Source organism: Salminus brasiliensis, chromosome 8 (genome assembly GCF_030463535.1).
Source record: "Salminus brasiliensis chromosome 8, fSalBra1.hap2, whole genome shotgun sequence".
NCBI classification, from domain to species: Eukaryota; Metazoa; Chordata; class Actinopteri; order Characiformes; family Bryconidae; genus Salminus; species Salminus brasiliensis.
The window spans coordinates 8,419,745-8,437,409 of NC_132885.1; the positions used below are offsets into that span (position 1 = coordinate 8,419,745).

The 17,665-nt window shown below is 39.6% G+C and overlaps 1 protein-coding gene across 3 annotated transcripts; it reads left to right on the top strand.

Annotated features, from left to right (window-relative positions):
- Window positions 1–507: 507 nt before the first annotated feature.
- Window positions 508–15,727, top strand: LOC140560874 (nectin-1-like). Of its 3 annotated transcripts, XR_011980002.1 has the most exons (8): window positions 508–795; window positions 4,257–4,598; window positions 6,599–6,901; window positions 7,398–7,506; window positions 8,612–8,754; window positions 9,726–9,846; window positions 10,057–11,029; window positions 11,152–15,727. XR_011980002.1 is itself a non-coding variant. In XM_072685498.1 (7 exons), exons 1-7 carry the CDS (start codon window positions 729–731, stop codon window positions 10,127–10,129), a joined length of 1,158 nt encoding a protein of 385 aa, XP_072541599.1. In that variant the 5' UTR covers window positions 508–728; the 3' UTR covers window positions 10,130–15,727. The 3 variants fall into 3 exon arrangements, 2 of the variants coding, with proteins under 2 accessions (XP_072541599.1, XP_072541600.1); XM_072685498.1 differs by having other exon boundaries at window positions 10,057–15,727; XM_072685499.1 differs by having other exon boundaries at window positions 10,092–15,727.
- The last annotated feature ends 1,938 nt before the right edge of the window (window positions 15,728–17,665 follow it).

Genomic DNA, 17,665 nt, shown 5'->3' on the forward strand with positions numbered 1-17,665 from the left:
TAAAAGAACTAATGTTCTTCTTGAATTTAAAGGTTCTTCATACTTCAAACATACAGATATTGTTACTTATGGAGCCGAAAGTGGGTCTTCTAAGGCATCACTCAAGGAGAAACTTCATGCCACACTGGCCACTGGAAGGAATATTTGTGTCTGTACGTGATTGTAAGTGATCTATCTAGATCTATGTATCATATGGATGTTTCACAGAAGCAATTTAATAACTTAATAATAAAATCATTAAATAATACTTTCCCAAACTAAAGGTTGTAACTGGTGTCTCTGTAGACCACAAGTGATTTGACATCTATATGTCAAACTCATTTATGTTTTAGAATTTTACTACATGTTTTAAATGTGAAAGTGCTAAAAAAAATACCCACCTTTTAAAATAAATGAAGCTACGTTTTTAAACAATGTCCGCACTTTTTAGACGGTCCCTTGTTTCTTCCGCGTCTGATGCAGAGACTCCTCCTATTTTGATGAAATGAACTCGGTAAAATAGAAAGATCAGGAATTGAGACAAAATATAACGATGGTTTGTTCCTCTGTTCCTCCATCGTTTAATTAAATATAATAAATAATAATCATCAATGGTTATGGTTGATTATTAAGTTGCGTCATGAGTAGAGGAGGAACAAAGAGCTGCTTGGTCCAGGTGGTCTGACCTGGCTTCTCTAAAATATGATGCTGGATTTGTTTTTCTGCTGGATGAATTTGACCTGAAGATCATGAACCTTCTTGCTCATCGTCTGATGGTCTGTCTTGTATCCATTCAGCTCTGCAGCACAAGTACAGGTAGGGGTTCATGGCTGCGCGGTGGTCTTTCATGTAGCAGAGCTGGGGGGCTAGCTCCAGCTGAACTACACTGAATTAGAGGAGGAAGAAGTTTGAACCTGTACAGAAACACTAAAAACTGCTTTTTAAAACCTGTGTTTTGTTCAGTAGCTAGGTTAGCAGTTCTCTGCTGCTTCCATATCCAGAGAATAATATAATAATAATAATAATAATAATAATATGGTATTACAATATATGTTAACACGAGACTACTACCATGCCAGTGTTCCTGATAAGTAGAGGGTGATGGCAGATGGACTACTGGTTATAAGATATATATGCATAAGCTCACTGGCTACATTATCAAGTGTCTGTAACCGTAGCTTATCAACAGTAGTCCATCTGCCATCACCCTCTGCTCAACCAACCAGTGGGGAAAAATGCCCATAAGACCTCTGTTCATCTCTCATTATCAGTAACTGTAGTGTAGCTGAAGCCAAGACTGGGTCAGAACACTCTAAAAAGCTCACTGATGTGATCCATGGAGGACAACAAGAGTACTGTGGTCTCCATACTGACTTTTAGATTTAGTAGCATCTAAGCTTAGAGGGATATTTTGGATCCTAGCCAACACAAACTATCTAGGGATATTTTCTGAGTAAACAGCGAAGTCGCTCTGGATAAGAGCGTCTGATACACACCTTAAATGTAAATGTATTGTACTCACATTACATTTACATTTAAGGCGTTTATCAGACGCTGTAGTTTAGCTCACACCTTAGCTTTTATTCACTCCAGCTAAAGTAACTATGGTAATGTGGATAGGCGTCTGCCTAGTTACTTGTGTGTGCACATGTTGGTTATCAAGAGAATCATAAGGTCGCGTAGTTAAGGTGGCCCAGAAGGGAGAGGAGCTGCTGTTTGGTACAGGTAGGAGAACTGAGAAAAGCAGAGAGAGACTGAGTAATGCGGTCATGCTTCTCCTGAGGAAGGGAGGTTTGGAAAAAAACGAAGTCCAAGGTGATGCCAAGGAAATTCGAGGAAGGTTGAAGGGCCCATGGTTTTCTCATCAGAGAGGGGAATCCCCAGGTGACGAAAGGTGTCGGAAAGGGCTGCGAGACTCATCAAGGAGGTGGAGAACAAAAGGCAACCTTTGTACGTTAAGCAGTATCCAACAGAGGGCTTCAGCGAGGGTATCGAAAATCTTTGGACTACTTTTACAACCGAAAGTGAGACAAACTGAAAAGTAGAATTTGCCATCCCAGAAAACGCCAAAGAGATGCTAGAAATCAGGTTGAAAATATAACCAGTCAAGACTGTGATGTAACAGTTTGGGGGTTTTGGAATCGGCCTGTTTTACAGCTCTGTTTTGATTCTGCTGGATTTTTTTAACATTGTAAATCATGCCAAATTGCAGTTTGACATTCTAGGGCTCCTAAAACTTGTGGAGGTATGGATATGTGTCAGATTCATACTCAGTTAGAAGAGAAAATAATGTGGCAAAATTATGAAAGTGTCACAGTATTGAAACTCTGTGAAGTACTCAAAAAGTTTAAAGGGTTTTGACCCAACAAGAATATTGCATTTTATTTCTTGCTGTATGGTGCAGTGATGAATGTGTGGTACTGGTCCCAACACAAATTCCCATTGTTACACTGATTTTGAATGAATTTTGTTGGATGTTTTAGTACAAATAACAACAACAATAAATCTTAAAGCTCACCAACACTACTGATAAGAACAGAGAAAAAACAACAGGCCTTTGAGACTTGTAGTCTATATCTTTAAGGACAAAATGGACATGTAAGAATTAAGAAGCTTGTTTTTTTTGTTTTACTGAAATGTGTAATTGAGTAAAAAGATAATTATTCAATATAAATAATACTCAAATATAAGTTTATATAAGTCCAAAATAATACTAGTATAGCAGCAAAGTACTGTCTCAAGTATTTTCTGCTCCTGGGTACTGAACCCCTTTTGGTGACATCTGAAAAGACATTTTAGATGTAAGTGATATACACACATGAGGTCTGTGTTTTAAGGTTAATGAACCCTAACCATACAATCTTGCAGGAAATTAATTTTAATCCATACATTTCTCACCTAGTTTTGTGGCTCGATTTGAGAGAAAATGTTGTCTTCGTGGAGGAGTTTAAATGTCCGTTTAAGTCTGCAGATTTTGATCTTAAGGATAGTGGTGAATAGCACTGCTGATGCAGCTGCTGAGCAAAGTGCTGTCCTGGGTGTAATTTCATTCCAAGGCACAGAGTATACAGTAAAAATTGACTGGTCTGTGCAAGTTTGCATCTTTACTGCTGCGTAGCTCAAACGGCCAAGTGTGAAGAGTTAACCCCTTTTTATCCAACTTTTTTAAATGTATAATTCTAATACATTTGAACTCTGGGGTGAACTAGGTGTGCACAGTACTAACAAAGCAATGCATCACCATTACCACTGCCACCTTTCTACAGCAACATGCTGCATTCCTTCTATTCATCTTCCTCAAATGTGGTGCCATGTCTAAAAGGTGGTACTGTTTATTAGGCATGCACCGATCCATCTTTTTCACACTTTTACACAACTTTGTGTGTCGGCCAAGACCTGATACCGATTTTACAGATATAAATGAACCCAATTTCTGTTAAGTTGTCACCTATATATAATACTTGTGCTTATATACACAGTGTTGTCTGGGCTCAGGCTTTTATTATGAAGTTCCAAGTCTATGAGACTAAAGAGGAGCGAGCAGCTCCTCCCTTCTCGGTTCTTCTTTTATGGAAAACGAGCTGGATTACTACACTGTTTGCTATGATATGATGATATATGTGTATGATGCCTGTAGGTTGCTCTGATTCTGAGTTATGAAGCCTAGAATACCGGTGATTCTATAAAAATGAATTCCCTTGGATCAGACTAATTATCCCATACCCGATCCAGCTAATTTTCTTAGTATCTTAGTATTTTTTATACCTGAAATTATATAAATATAATAATTATATTGAAATTATATTGTTGGGCATAATGGTACTTACCTGGTTAATCTCCTCAAAGCAGGGTGGGGGGGGGGGGTCCTCTGTCAATATCTCATGTAGAAAGTGAATGGAGAAATGAATTATTGTGTTATGCTGTAGATTTGTGCTATGTATATATATTGGAATCTAAATTAATTGTCTCTGAGTTAACTAATGTATATTACATACTGATTTTAATGCATCTCTAGATTGTAACCCTTTAGGATGGTATGTTCTAGGGAAGGGGAGGTCTTAAGGCAGCATCTTGTAGGTGGGCAGGTGGGCTTGTAGACTAGGGGCTGGGAAGCTGGGAGAAGCCTGATTACGGGTTCCTATCCTTTTTTTCCATTTATTTATTAATTAATTAATTAATTTATTTATTTGTATTATTCATTAATGGCAACATTTATTAGGTATAATTGATCTGTTCTTTTAACCTTACTTCATTTTTGTTTGTTTCTTTTTGAACAGCCATAAAGGTCATTGGTCAAAGGGTCACCTTCACAGCAGGAGAGGAAGGCATCTTGTTCTGTCAGCTGGTCGACACAAGTGAGCAACTTACACGGATTACATGGCAAAAAAGGACACCGAATAGCCCTAAGAATGAGAATATTTTTGTCATCACTCCAGACGGCAAAACAGAAAACATCAATGGATTAGGAGACAGAATTGAATTTATTGGAAACATTCAAGAATACATTGGTTCAGTTCGCCTGAAGAATGTGAACTTAGCAGATGAAGGAATCTACACGTGCATTTTCAACATCTTTCCAAGTGGACCCTTTGAGAGAGAGATACCGCTTACTGTACATGGTAAGAGATGTCCTTCATGTTAATGTAAGCAATACATTTAGGATTTTTAGGTTTTTTCTTCAACTCTATTGTATGCTCATTTGTAGGCGTGGGGTGTTAAGACTAGACTGTCTTGTCTAATCCCTTGTCTAATGTCTTGTTGGTTGAGGGTCTGCATAGCCAAAGACCAGCCAGAATACTGATGCCCACCACTGAATGTGCCTAAATTTGAACACCAGAACTGAGGAATCTTGTTTTCTTGTTTTTCTGTGTGAGTCACGTACCTGAGGAAGATATGGGAGCAGGATGCACTACAGGAAGAAGGCAAACAAACTGGGGCAGTGTGGTGCTCTTCCAAATGTTCTTCTGGAAACGTTAGGTCCTGCCGTTCATGTGGATATTTATTTGACATGCCACCTTCCTAAACACTGTTGCAGACCAAGTACATCCCTTCATGTCAACAGTATTCCCTATTTAGGATAATACACCCTGCCATTATTCAGCAACCAGTTGATCCATGGAGGACACACCTCACCACTTGCAGGACTTAAAGGATCTGCTGCTTAAGTCTTGATGCCAGATACCACAGTACCTTCCAAGGTCTACTGGAGTCAGTGCTTTCAAAAGAGTCATCCACAAGAATGCTAGGACCCAAGGTTGCCCAACATTGGCCAAAGCATCTCAATGCCTCTGCTGGCTTGCCTTTTTCCTACAGTGCGTCCTGGTCCAATGTTTTCCCCAGATAAGTGACTCACACACACCCGGTCGTCTGAATAATGCAAAGGAAAATGTGATTTCTCAGATGAGGAACTATTGCCCCATGGTCTAGTTCTGATGCTCACATGCCCCTTGTAGGCGCTTTTAGTGATGGACTGTTTTGAAGGGATAAGGGGGGGTCCAATTAATATATAATTTTTTCATTTTATAATATTTTAAGGCTGTGAGAAATTCTGGAGGGAGCTGTACTCTGTGACCAGGTCACTTTTAACACAGACAGGTTTCACAATTGGATGGAGCGATGCAGAGCCATGCAAGCAGACAACATGATGAAAGTCTCACAACCCTTTCACAAGAGTTTCACAATTCTTATGTAGAAATGCACCATATGCGTGTGGGTGAGTTTGGGTCTGCTGCTGCTGCAAACCACAAAAAAATGAAGAAAACGCTGGGATTAGCTTTTAGTCTAGCACAGATACCTGAGATGCCACTTCCCCAGCTTTTGCACCCAGCCCTCCCCCTTCCATACATCAGTTTCAGGCAAAGCTGTAGTAGAGACCTGGTTTGTGAGGTGTTTGTTTGTGAGGTGTTGTTCTCCAGCTTGTTCTACTGAAGCACAATTGTGGCTAATTTGTTCTCAGAAAACAGTCAGTAACAAAAACACTGTGTTCTCCCATAGAAGTATATCGTATAACTGGATGTCAGAAAACAACAGCTTCATCGAGTTTGACTGGAGCTAGCAGAGCAGGGCTTTCTTTTTAACGAAGGGAACAGTGTTTGAGGTTCAGTTTGTTGGATTCATGTAACTTTTATTATTCAATTATACCAAGAGAGAATGCTTTCCATTCTAGGGACCCTTTAATGACTTTCAAGAATGTGGAATTTAAAAAGGTTTTAATGGTTTACTTGCAGCACAAAACACGGCAGGACAAAAACCTCATTCCGATAATGAAATTAAAGGACTAAAAAGACAGATAGTGTCTGTTAGGCTCGTTTTTAGTAAAGAGTAACAGCACATCAAGCAGGAACTAAAAACAACTGTTTTGCAGTTCTGGTGTATATATATAAAATATATTTTTTTAAATTTGGTGTGTAAGTCACTTCTGTGACATGGTCTGGTTTGTTCCCTGTTCCTTTGTGGTTTGGTTAATTTTATTTTAAATTTAGTTTGTGGTCTTAAACTAATTTACATTTGCAAATTGGTAGAAACTGTAGTTTATCTTTGTATGCAAAATTAAACGCTGCATTTATTTGCTTTTCATTTTCATTCTGCTGTGTACTGATGTATCTGTCTTCTATTACAGTTCCTCCTGTCGTCAGTGTGAACGCTGATGTGATCCCTGTTGCTGGTGATTCTGAAGTGATCTTGGTAACCTGCACCGCTAAAGCTCAGCCTGAGGCACATGTTTCCTGGAATCTCGGTGCTCTGAGTGACCTTGTGAAGGTAGAAACTAATGTGTCTGCAGAACCTGATGGATTCTACACTGTCAAAAGCCACCTGATTGGTGTAGCATCCCGAGAGCTGAACCAGCAGAAGGTTCAGTGTTTGGTGAATCACCCTACCCTGAAGGAGGAGCTCATACTGGACTATGCACTAGTCATCCACTGTAAGTTGCTGTCAGCCAGGTAACTGTCCTTAATACCCTAGTGGTCCATTGCAAACAATCAATCATTGTATTTAGACAATATGAGGCTGTATGCATTCAATAGAAGGAGTGTCCACAAACATTTGGACACATAGTGTAGGCAACAGCATATTTGTTTTTTCTATTTTTTTTTTTTTGCATTTTCAGCAAAAATGTGCAGAAGAAGGTCAAATTAAGATAGGTTCATAAGTATGTTTGTACCAAAGAACATGACTTGAAGCTAGGCTTTAAGCTAGGCTTGAAAAGCACCAGCAAAGGCATGGATCCACTCACTAGAAGCACTCCACTGCCCTTCATTCAGGCAGACTGACCGTTCTGTTTAGTGTTCGGTCAACTTCTAAATTTTATTAAAAGTTCTAAATAATTTTTAGTGAAATTTGGTCTGGTTGGTTTGCTATTTTGTCTGTTAAAAGTCTGTTAATGTGTGTGTGCGTGTGTGTTTGCTTTTTTCTCTCAGATCCTCCGCAGATTGTGTATATAGTTTCAGTTAATGTTCCGACAGCATCCCAAGAATTTAGATGTGTTGCTGATGCCAATCCTCAACCAACCACGTTCACCTGGAGCAGGTAATGGAGCGCTGAACAATGGCTGGGTGCAGCTGCACTGCTCACAACAGACATTGGTAAAATATCAGTGCTTTTAATGTTTCACAGACATTTTGTGCTTTCACTTGGTATTATCAGCATTTACAGTCTATTACAGTAGAGGAACTCCATTTCAGTGGAACTCAGCTTAAATTGAACTCAGCTATTTAACTACAAATTCAAAACTACGTCCTGTTAAAATGTATTAGATCTTCCTGTGTTGAAGTTAGATAAACAAAAACCCAGAAAACATTACAGTAAGAACGTTTCCTACCTGCTTCTATAGAGGGTTATGCATTGACATCACACTCCCATTGAAACACAACCCTTTAGTCTGCGACACAGCCGCTGCGTTTATTAGGGAAAAACCTGGCCAAGCTGGGAATGATGTAAACGATTATCTGCTGAAGTTAAAGACAGTTGGACTCTACAGTGATCCATTCAAATTATCAAAAAGCCAATGGTCCATGTACAGTGATGTGTAGCCAGGAATGTCCAGCCAACCGAGGCTCAAACCACACCCATTTAGTGGATAAAGCATCATATCTGAGAGCACAGAGTCGAGTGAAGGGTCCTAGGAGTGGTTTCCACTGCATTCAGGCTCATTTAGTAGACTGGCTCTTCCAGGTTTAGATTGCTTTCACTTGTAATTGACCTTAGCATGTCACTAAATTGGCATCTACAGTAAGCTTGTTTTTTGCCCACCTGTTTTCACAGCATGCCTTCATCAATCAGTGAGCTGCCACACGGTTCAGTGCCTGGATTCCAGAATTGCAGCAATCCATCAGTTTCTCTTTTCTTTAGCTTTCAGCACTTTGTAGAAGGAGAGCTCCTGCTGAATCTGTACAGTCAATCATGCAACAGCTCGTTCTTATTTTTGTGTTCGCAGCATTCACATTCTTTAGGCAGCTAGACACACATTCATTATGGGTGTAGGGGTAGATTTAAACCTGCAACGAGGAGAGAGAGGGGGGGAATTCTAAGCATACGGTCATCAGAATATCGGAATATTCTGACCATTCCTGGATTGTGCTGTTAAAGAGTATTACAGAATAGTAACATTTAGTTTTTTGGGGTTTTTTTACAGGGTAAACAAGACGCTTTCTGGCAGAGTTGATAATGAGAAGCTGGAAATCTTACTGGACTCTAATAATAATGGCCTGTATATGTGTAAAGCTTCAAACCAGTATGGAAATGGAACAGCCACTATGTACATGCATATTTCCACAGGTGAGTAAGGTGTGTGTGTGTGTGTGTGTATGTATGTGTATATATATAATGTGTATGTATATATATATATGGCTGTATGTACAATATTGACGACACAAACCCAGGGCTCAACTGACACACATACCTTTATTTAACCTCCCTCCACCACACCCAAACAAAAACTTTACAGAACAGATCAGCTCGAGTGGAGCTATAAAGGGTCACTACACATGTGTACAGTGCCACTCCCTGTGTGTGACTAAGCACGTCCTTTTATGCCATTCATCTGGCTCATTTGCCTGCACGGCCACAGGTGAGCAGCATCTGGGTGGTGTAGGGTGTCATTCCCACTGCCAACTCCCGCCTCCGCCTCCTCTGCCGCCACCACGTCTGATATTCAAGAAACATGATCGAACAATATGAACCCTTCAGCTATCCTTATTGGTTTAGCAGAGTGCTGCTGTAAAAATGCAATACATAAACAGCAGTGCGCTTCACTGGCGCGGTTTCATTACTCTAATTTAACAATAATAATAAGCACTTACCGACCAGCACTCTGTACGTGAACATGCTGTCACAGACACAATCAGCACTCAAGCATGTGAGTAACTATATTAAATTGCAGTTGCAGCAGTTTACCAGACTTTTACTGCATGTTAAACTAACGCCTCAGTCTGTGGCTGTTAAGTTCTATTCCTGTCAGCTGAAAATGCTCACAAACTGTTAGAAACTAAATGTACGGTTTCATGTGTAGCAAGGGTGTGTTGGTTGCTTTTGTAGTAAAGTATTCATAGTATTCATTTGATTAATTTTATCATATTATTTGATCTTTCTGGGAAAACCTGGAATTATTTGATCCAATTATGTGGGTCCCATGGGTCTCCGTAATTTAAACAGTGTTCTTATAAGCCAAGTGAAGCCTGTTTGAGCTGACTGTAGTGCCGTTCTTTCACATGGTGTTAAAAAGAACCTTTTCTCCTCTTTCCTCTAAGGATCCAGTACTGCCTGTTGGAGTTTGTTCTCCACCCTTGTCATTGGACTTGCTATATTTTTTATTTCAAAATGTGTCTTTACTTGGAGATTTTCCAAATGTATTTCACAACTGAGAGAAAGGTAAGTTTATTAATTTTAATGTAATGTACAGATCTGTAAAAGTCTAAAATGATTTATAAAGTTGTTGTAAGTTCATGTTTTGAGTCCTGATAACCCCAAACATCATCTAAAATGTTTTCTCATTGTTAATAAAATATCCTCCAAAATTATTCCTGATGCAAGACTCAACCAACAATGAATGTAATGCTAATTTAAACCCATCCTCTCTAGGCCTTCTGAGCATGTTCCTGTGCCCAATACCACAGGGAACCACAGGGACAGCAGTGGCAGAATGAACTTATAAAGCTGTGTGAGCTGGTCGTCTAAATTCTCCAACTATACCAGTCCAGTCACCTTCCTGGGACAGGAACTGTAGCAGCAGAAGAACTGAAAATAATGTGAGGACAAGGCACAGGACCACGAACACTGAGACTTCGCTTAAGGGACTAGAGGAGCAAGAGCAGGAGAGCTAAGGACCAGAGAAGCAACAATAGGACACACAAGAGAGCAGAGTCTGTTTAAAAGAACGAAAAGAAAGTCGGCATCACCGTTCTTCTTTATCTCAGGTCAGGTGATCAGTGAGATCAGTAGGTGTCTTTTTTTTTTTCCCTCTCCGATTGGACCATACCTTGTCGTGGTGGGGAGGCTTTATCCTCTTGAGTAGGGGAACAAAATGGTCCTTCAGAAAACCAGACACATGGGATTCTGCTGGAGAGAGAGTTTGTTCGGTCTGTTCAGAATTCCTAAATATCATAAATGTCCTTACAGGGGTCATATTGTATATTGTGCAAGTAAACAACAGAGTGTTTAATTTTTACACGTTTCACAAGCTCTGCTGACTGGAGGACATATGGACAAACTAATACACAGACTGGAGTGGATTACCTGGTAGTTGAGGACAGGTCGAGGGCAGGTTAGTGCTGGTTAGATAGGGTAGGTCTTGCTGTTTTGCTATAATCTGTGTTTGTAGGTAACTCTAAACCTGAGTTATGAATCAAGTTTAGTGAAAGAATTTGTCCCATGGTCTAATTGTCATCTGACTAATCTCTCCAGCAGAATCCCACGTGTCTGTTTTTCTAATGAGACGAGCGTGATCATCCCATGACAATGACCTGGAGCTATGACTGTATGATTGCACTACACCCTCAGCAATCAAGTTCACTTACTGGTGCATTTAGTGGCCACGTACTGCTGCTTGCATTAGGTAATTGCATTATCTCAGGCTTAAATAGACAACTCTAACCCTGTAAAGCAGCTGGTTGAAGTTGTTTTGTAAGACGTCCTGCATATCTCAGTAAATGCTCTTTCTGTGTCCCTTCGTTTTAGATGACTTCTAACACTGACCAGCACCCAGACATCAAGCCTCCAACATTGTAAATAGGCCTTCAGGGTTGTGTTGATCCAAAAATAAAAGTACCACTGAGCTGTTTCAGGTGGCCATACAGTCATGTATTTTCATCACATCACATTTGTTTTAAACATATATTATATGTCTAAATATTTATGGACACTCTTCTACTGAATGCATTCAGATTCTTTCAGTTGTAACCATTGCTGATGCTGAAGATATTTCTTTGGTTGTATGTGTTAGGTAAATTACCTCCATCTCTCAGTAGTGTTCAGATGAAGATTTGAAGTATTCATGGGGTGTCTAAATTTTTGTCACATGGCAGTATAGTCCTGTTCTCTAGTGATTTGATCCACAGGATTGTCAGTCACCAGTTTAGATGTGGTGTAGATTTCATTTCAGCTTTGGGGAAGACAAACTAGCTTCTCATTAAAATAAAGTATTAAGCACAGTTCCCACGATCGCTTTGCACGCAAGACAAATGAGGCCGCCCTGTCTAGCACCAGAGGCTGTAGAGGTCTGGGTGAAAACAACGATGGGCCTCTCTAGGCCTATTTTAAACACCTCCTTACACTTATAGTAAAGTTCTAATATGAGTCTTTCATTTACATACCCTGGTATATGCTCTAATGCAGATAGGTCACACCATGTACTGAAAGCTGTGTGAAAACCCCAGTGTGTGACAGAGACACAATGACAGAGCATCACTTTATGTATGCTAATAAAAGGAATGCTTTTAGAGTGAGACTTAACCAGGCATTTTAACGACCAACTGGACAGTGGAGCTTAATATTTAGAAAACCAAGTTAGTCACAGAACTAACTTCTATCTTTAATTAGGCTAGGTAAATTAATCTGCAACACTTACAAAGCTATCTCCCCTTCCTCTAGGACCATGGTGCTACATAGAGCAACACAGCACTACACAGGACTTCATGAAGTTATAATATGCAGTATTTCTTATAGTGTAACAAAATAATGTCTGACTGTTTGAACAGACACCAGTTGTAAGGAATGCATCCAGCTACTTTAGGTTGTAGCCCTTGCTGACACAGGTGTGCAGATGAGTCTGGGAGTTGGGGATGAACTGTTCTTTAGAACGCTGTTGCTCCATACAGTACTTATGGGATAAGTTGGGGATGAGGTGGGGTGGTGATCATCCAACATCCTGACCTCACTAACTCTCATCACTGAATGCAAGCAAATCTTCACAGCAATGCTCCAAAGTTTAGTAGAAAGCCTTCCCTGGACAGTCACTCCAACAAAAGTGATTTCAGAAGAAACAATGAATAAGCATCCATATAGCATAATCTTGTGTCCATGAATAATCATATTTTTGTCCATATAGTTTATGTAATGCAAACACACAGGTAGTTTATGGTCAGCTTATATCATATATGAACACAGCAGTTACTGGGGCACAAGATTGCTCACTTCCAAGTCCTGAACTAACAGTAGGAGTACTGTAATGACGTGGTATGTGTGGCGCAACAGATAACACCACTACCTGCCAGTGAACTACCATACCACGTGGGAGACTGGGGTTTGATTCCCAGTCTGGCTGACTATGCTGTGCTACACCAATAAGAGTCCTTGGGCAAGACTCCTAACACTACACTGGCCTCTGTAATTTGAGTTACCAGCAATCTAATCTAATGGAAATGACTTTTGATATCTAAATTCATGTAAAGCTCAACATGCTCCCATTAATACATTTAAGATGACTTGTAACAGCAGCACCCAGAGGTCAAACCATCAAAAACATTTATAGAGGGCATGTCTCACCGATTAAAAAAAGAAAATGTACCACTGAGCCATTTTAGGTGACCATACAGTCATGTAAATGAATTAGGACATCCCATGAAGTCCATGCATTCAGCTACTTTAAGTTGTCCCCATTGCTGACACAGATGTGCAAATGCGTGCACACGCACACACACACACTCACACACACACAGCTCGTCTAGTCCCTGTAGAGAAGCACTGCCAATAAAGTAGGACTCTCTGGAGCAGATAAACATGACCCTGTTGGCGCCATGCTGCCTAATGCCAGGCATGGTCTAGAGGGGTAAAAAGCCCCCCAGCATTGAGCAGTGGAACTGCGCTCTCTGGAATGATGGATGGATATTGCTTCACCCAATACGTTTAGGATGATTTGTGGAGTTGGGGATTGACTGGGATGGGGATCATCCCACAATCTGACCTCACTAACGCGCTTGTTGCTGAATGCATTCAAATTCTTACAGCAATGCTCCAGAGACAGTTACTCCCAACAATACTTTGTCCATATAATGTATTTTGTGAGGTTCTTGGAGTGGGATTCAGCTCAGAATGTACTGAGAGGAATGTTCTGTTGGTGAATGGCAAGAGATTAGAGCTGATTGCATGAGCCTCGCCGCCTATGCCTGAGAGTTGCAGCATTTGCTTAAGCTGTTGCAGCATTTGCAAAATATCAAACCTTATTACTGCCTGAAGTAAATATTGCAATGTCAGCCTTGGAAGAGTTTGATGGGAAACCAAAGGATACAATTAGAAACACGCACGTTAGTGCAGGTGTGAAATGTATTTTATTTATACGATATTATGTCTCATTTAAATATTTAGCATTTAATGAGGCCAATTTTGGGGCTCTGTTCTCAGTGGCTAGGGGACGTTTTTTTTTTTTTTTTTTTTTTTTTTTGGCTGTTCATGCTGCCCCCTTAGTCCTTGCAGGTATCCTTGATGAGGATGAGCAATCTGCACATGATTCGGGTTTTTTTTGGGTGGGTGGAATGACTAGGCCATCCTTGTGAGAGGAAGTGAGAGAAGCTGTACAGTACAGAACAGTACAACAGCTTTTTCAAGGAGTTGCAGAAAGTGCTAACACTTTTCATTGTGTGTTTGTCACTTCACAGCTAGCTGGTGCATGCAGAAGGAAGCCAGACAGCCTGGCCAGATAGCCTTTTAAAGCATGTTACAATGACTGCAGGCCATTAAGGCCTTATTTTGGTTTGCTAATGGAATTTGAAGATACTTAAGGTGATGACTCACAGGGCTGACTAATAATAGCAGCTGCACCTGTTTCTATTGGTGTCCTTCAGAAAAGGAGAGGCTGACGCTGCTGATGTCATGTTATTGTTGCAAAATCCTTTAGACTGAAATGCAATTCTGTTTTTTTAACAGCCTATCCATGTTTGTGTGTCTGCATGTTTCAGTATCAACATTTCACAGAGCAGAACAAAGTTGTAGGGAGAATGACCTCTAAAGCATCACAAAGCATTACTAATACTAATGATCTCTGAAAAGCTCTTCAAATGTCTTGTTAAAGGTGTTTTTGTGCTCAGCCTGAAATTGGCATACTTACTGTAGGACGACCTAATAGAGGAGCCAACAGGAGTTGCTGTCTCTGCTTTTCATTTTCATTTATTAATGAATATTTATTCATATTAATTTATTAATGAATTAAACATGCTGAAAATAATGCCACTATTGAAGTACTATTGGACATGAAGTTGAACTGAAGTGTTGTGGCTTTGATTGATTTAAAAAATAGTTGCTTTTGTTCTTCTATTTGATTTAGCTTTGCATTGTTAAGTATTTATTAGATTTAAACTGTTCATCACATGAAGTAACTTCTGACTGACCTGAGAAACCCTTATTACAAGCATTAAAGTAGTGTTAGTCAAGATTTAGGAAACACAAACTCTGGTCAGTCTCTGTTAAGGATATTTATTTGTAATGAGCTCACATGGGTTTATCAGTCACTACCTGTGTTAGTGTTAACATTGTTAACTGCAGCTGACCTCTAATGCATATATGTGTCTAAAGGAGAGGAAAGTCACTCTGGATAAGTGAATGGTCTAGCTCTTTTTATCAAAAACAGTTTATAGACCAAGTTCACTCTTAAAAAATAATCTCTTTTGCAGTAATGGCTCTTTATAGAACCAAATAATGTAGCATCTTTACTTAGAGTGCTGGTGCCTGTGGACTGATGTATTTGTAATGGAACAAGGCAGTGAAAGCAGTAAGGCTCATTTTGATAGTTGAAATGTGAAGTAGGGAAAAGAATGTCTGCAGTGTTTAAGGTCTAGTAACACCTGTTTAACTAATCAAACAGTAAAGAATTCAGTGTAAGCGGAAACTGAGTAAGACTGAATCCAGTAGGACTGGTGTAGCAACCGACCGTGTAAGGTCTGTTGTACTGCTGATGCAATGGATTTGCATTTATGAGGTCAAAAACTAGATCTTAATCTTATCTGCAGAGGAACCTGTACAGTTCCCATAAAACTACAGGCTCATGTATGAGTGATATTGTACTTTTGAATGTTTTAGAGCTGCAGGCCTGGATGATTAAAAAAACAGGTTTTGGGTGTCAGGAAATGGGTCATGAGAACTGGCTGGTGTTCGCAACATTTATGCTTTTATTCAGATAAAATACCTGAATTTACTCAATAATGAACAGTGTTAGAGGTATAGAATAGATGTGTCTTTTTATCTTCACATTAAACATAACTCATATTCTGTCTTTTATTTCTGTGTCTATATGATTAAAAAGTTGGAGCGCAGTGGAGTGAAATATAGTGCTTTTTTTCCTTTCCTTATCTCACTTCTGTGTTCTTTCCCTCATTCCCTCCCTCACTCACTCTGTACCCGTTTCAGGTGATCTTAGTTAGTGTCTGTGTACTACTGGTATGTTAACACTCGTGTTTATTTTAACACATTATATAATTATATAACACTATTCATAGTGTTTTGTAAACGCTTAGACGCTGTCCTGAAACCCAAGAGGGAAAACCCCAGCCGGACAGAGGGGACTCTGTATATATGAACCCCATACAAAACCCAATGATCGTTTCTGTACTGAATCATCTTCATAAACCAGGCACTGGGAAAGTGAAACCTCTCCAGCATATGAAAATTACTACCCTCCCTTCATTCTTTCTCTATAGCTCTCCTTCCCTCTCTCCCCTTCCCTCCCTCCCTTACTCACTCATTCATTCATTCAGCATATGAAACTCCTTCATATGTCTTTTGTCGTGTATGTTCACCTAACCAGGAAATATTAACCTTACAGCCACACCCTCTACCAAAAGTCCCCTTCACTGTACAACACTGCGCTCTACTGGCTCTGCAGAGGTCAACAAGAGCTAGTGCTGCTGATCATACAAGGTTCAGTGCCCTCATTTGATTCCTGTATTTGCTGGTAAGCAGACACACACTGGCAGCAGGCAGCAGTATAACAGTACCACAAACATCTCTACATCAGTAGAATAATGCTGATATTGTGATTATTTGACACTATTGTTGAAAATTAAACACTATATTAAAGTGCTATAAAAACTTTAAGAAAAGTGATGGAAATGGTTGGTGTAGTAAAGCATCGTTTAGTATTAAAATCAGCTCACTGAGCCTTTCAGACAGCAGCCAATAAACAGTTGCAGCCAATAATGTACTGTGTCATGAGGTGAAGCTGGAAAACCACATGATAATTAATGTAAAAATGAAAAAAATAAAAATGTATTGATCAAAAGATGAAAAAGTATTAAAAATATTGCATGAAAATATTCTGTACTATGACTTATATATATATATATATTCTGGTGCCCAAGCCCAGGTCATGCCACCATCCTTACCACTGTCCACATACCTCTAAGATTTAGCCAAGGGTTCACACACGCTGAGTCCAAAACTTCTCCCCTATTCACTACCCTTTGTCCTATATCCTATACCATTTTTATGGACATCACTTCAAAATACTCCATTTCAGTTCTCTCAGTTTTCAGTTGATATCTATGTCAAATATATCTATATGTTATTTATGTTTTAGAAGTTCACTACATGCATAGTTTAAATGTGAAAGTGCTAAAAAAAAAAAAAAAAAACATCCTTTAAAATGAATGGAGCTACGTTTTTAAACAATGTTCGCACTTTTTAGACGGTCCCTTGCTTCTGCGTCGAGAAAGATCAGGAATTGAGACAAAATATAACGATGGTTTGTCCTCTGTTCCTCCATCGTTTAATTAAATATAATTAATGATAATCATCAATGGTTATGGTTGATTATTAAGTTGCGTCATGAGTAGAGGAGGAGCAAAGAGCTGCTTGGTCCAGATGGTCTGACCTGGCTTCTCTAAAATATGATGCAGGTTTAAGTGCTGGATTAATTTGACCTGAACATCATGAACCTTCTTGCTCATCGTCTGATGGTCTGTCTTGTATCCATTCAGCTCTGCAGCACAAGTACAGGTAGGGGCTCATGGCTGCGCGGTGGTCTTTCATGTAGCAGAGCTGGGGGGCTAGCTCCAGCTGAACTACACTGAATTAGAGGAGGAAGAAGTTTGAACCTGTACAGAAACACTAAAAACTGCTTTTTAAAACCTGTGTTTTGTTCAGTATTACTATTATAATAATGTGGTATTATAAAATATGTTAACATGTATTTCAGTATTTTTACTTGAGCAGAAAAGCATAGATGTTCTCTCTGACTCTAAAGGACACATTGCAGTAACCTACA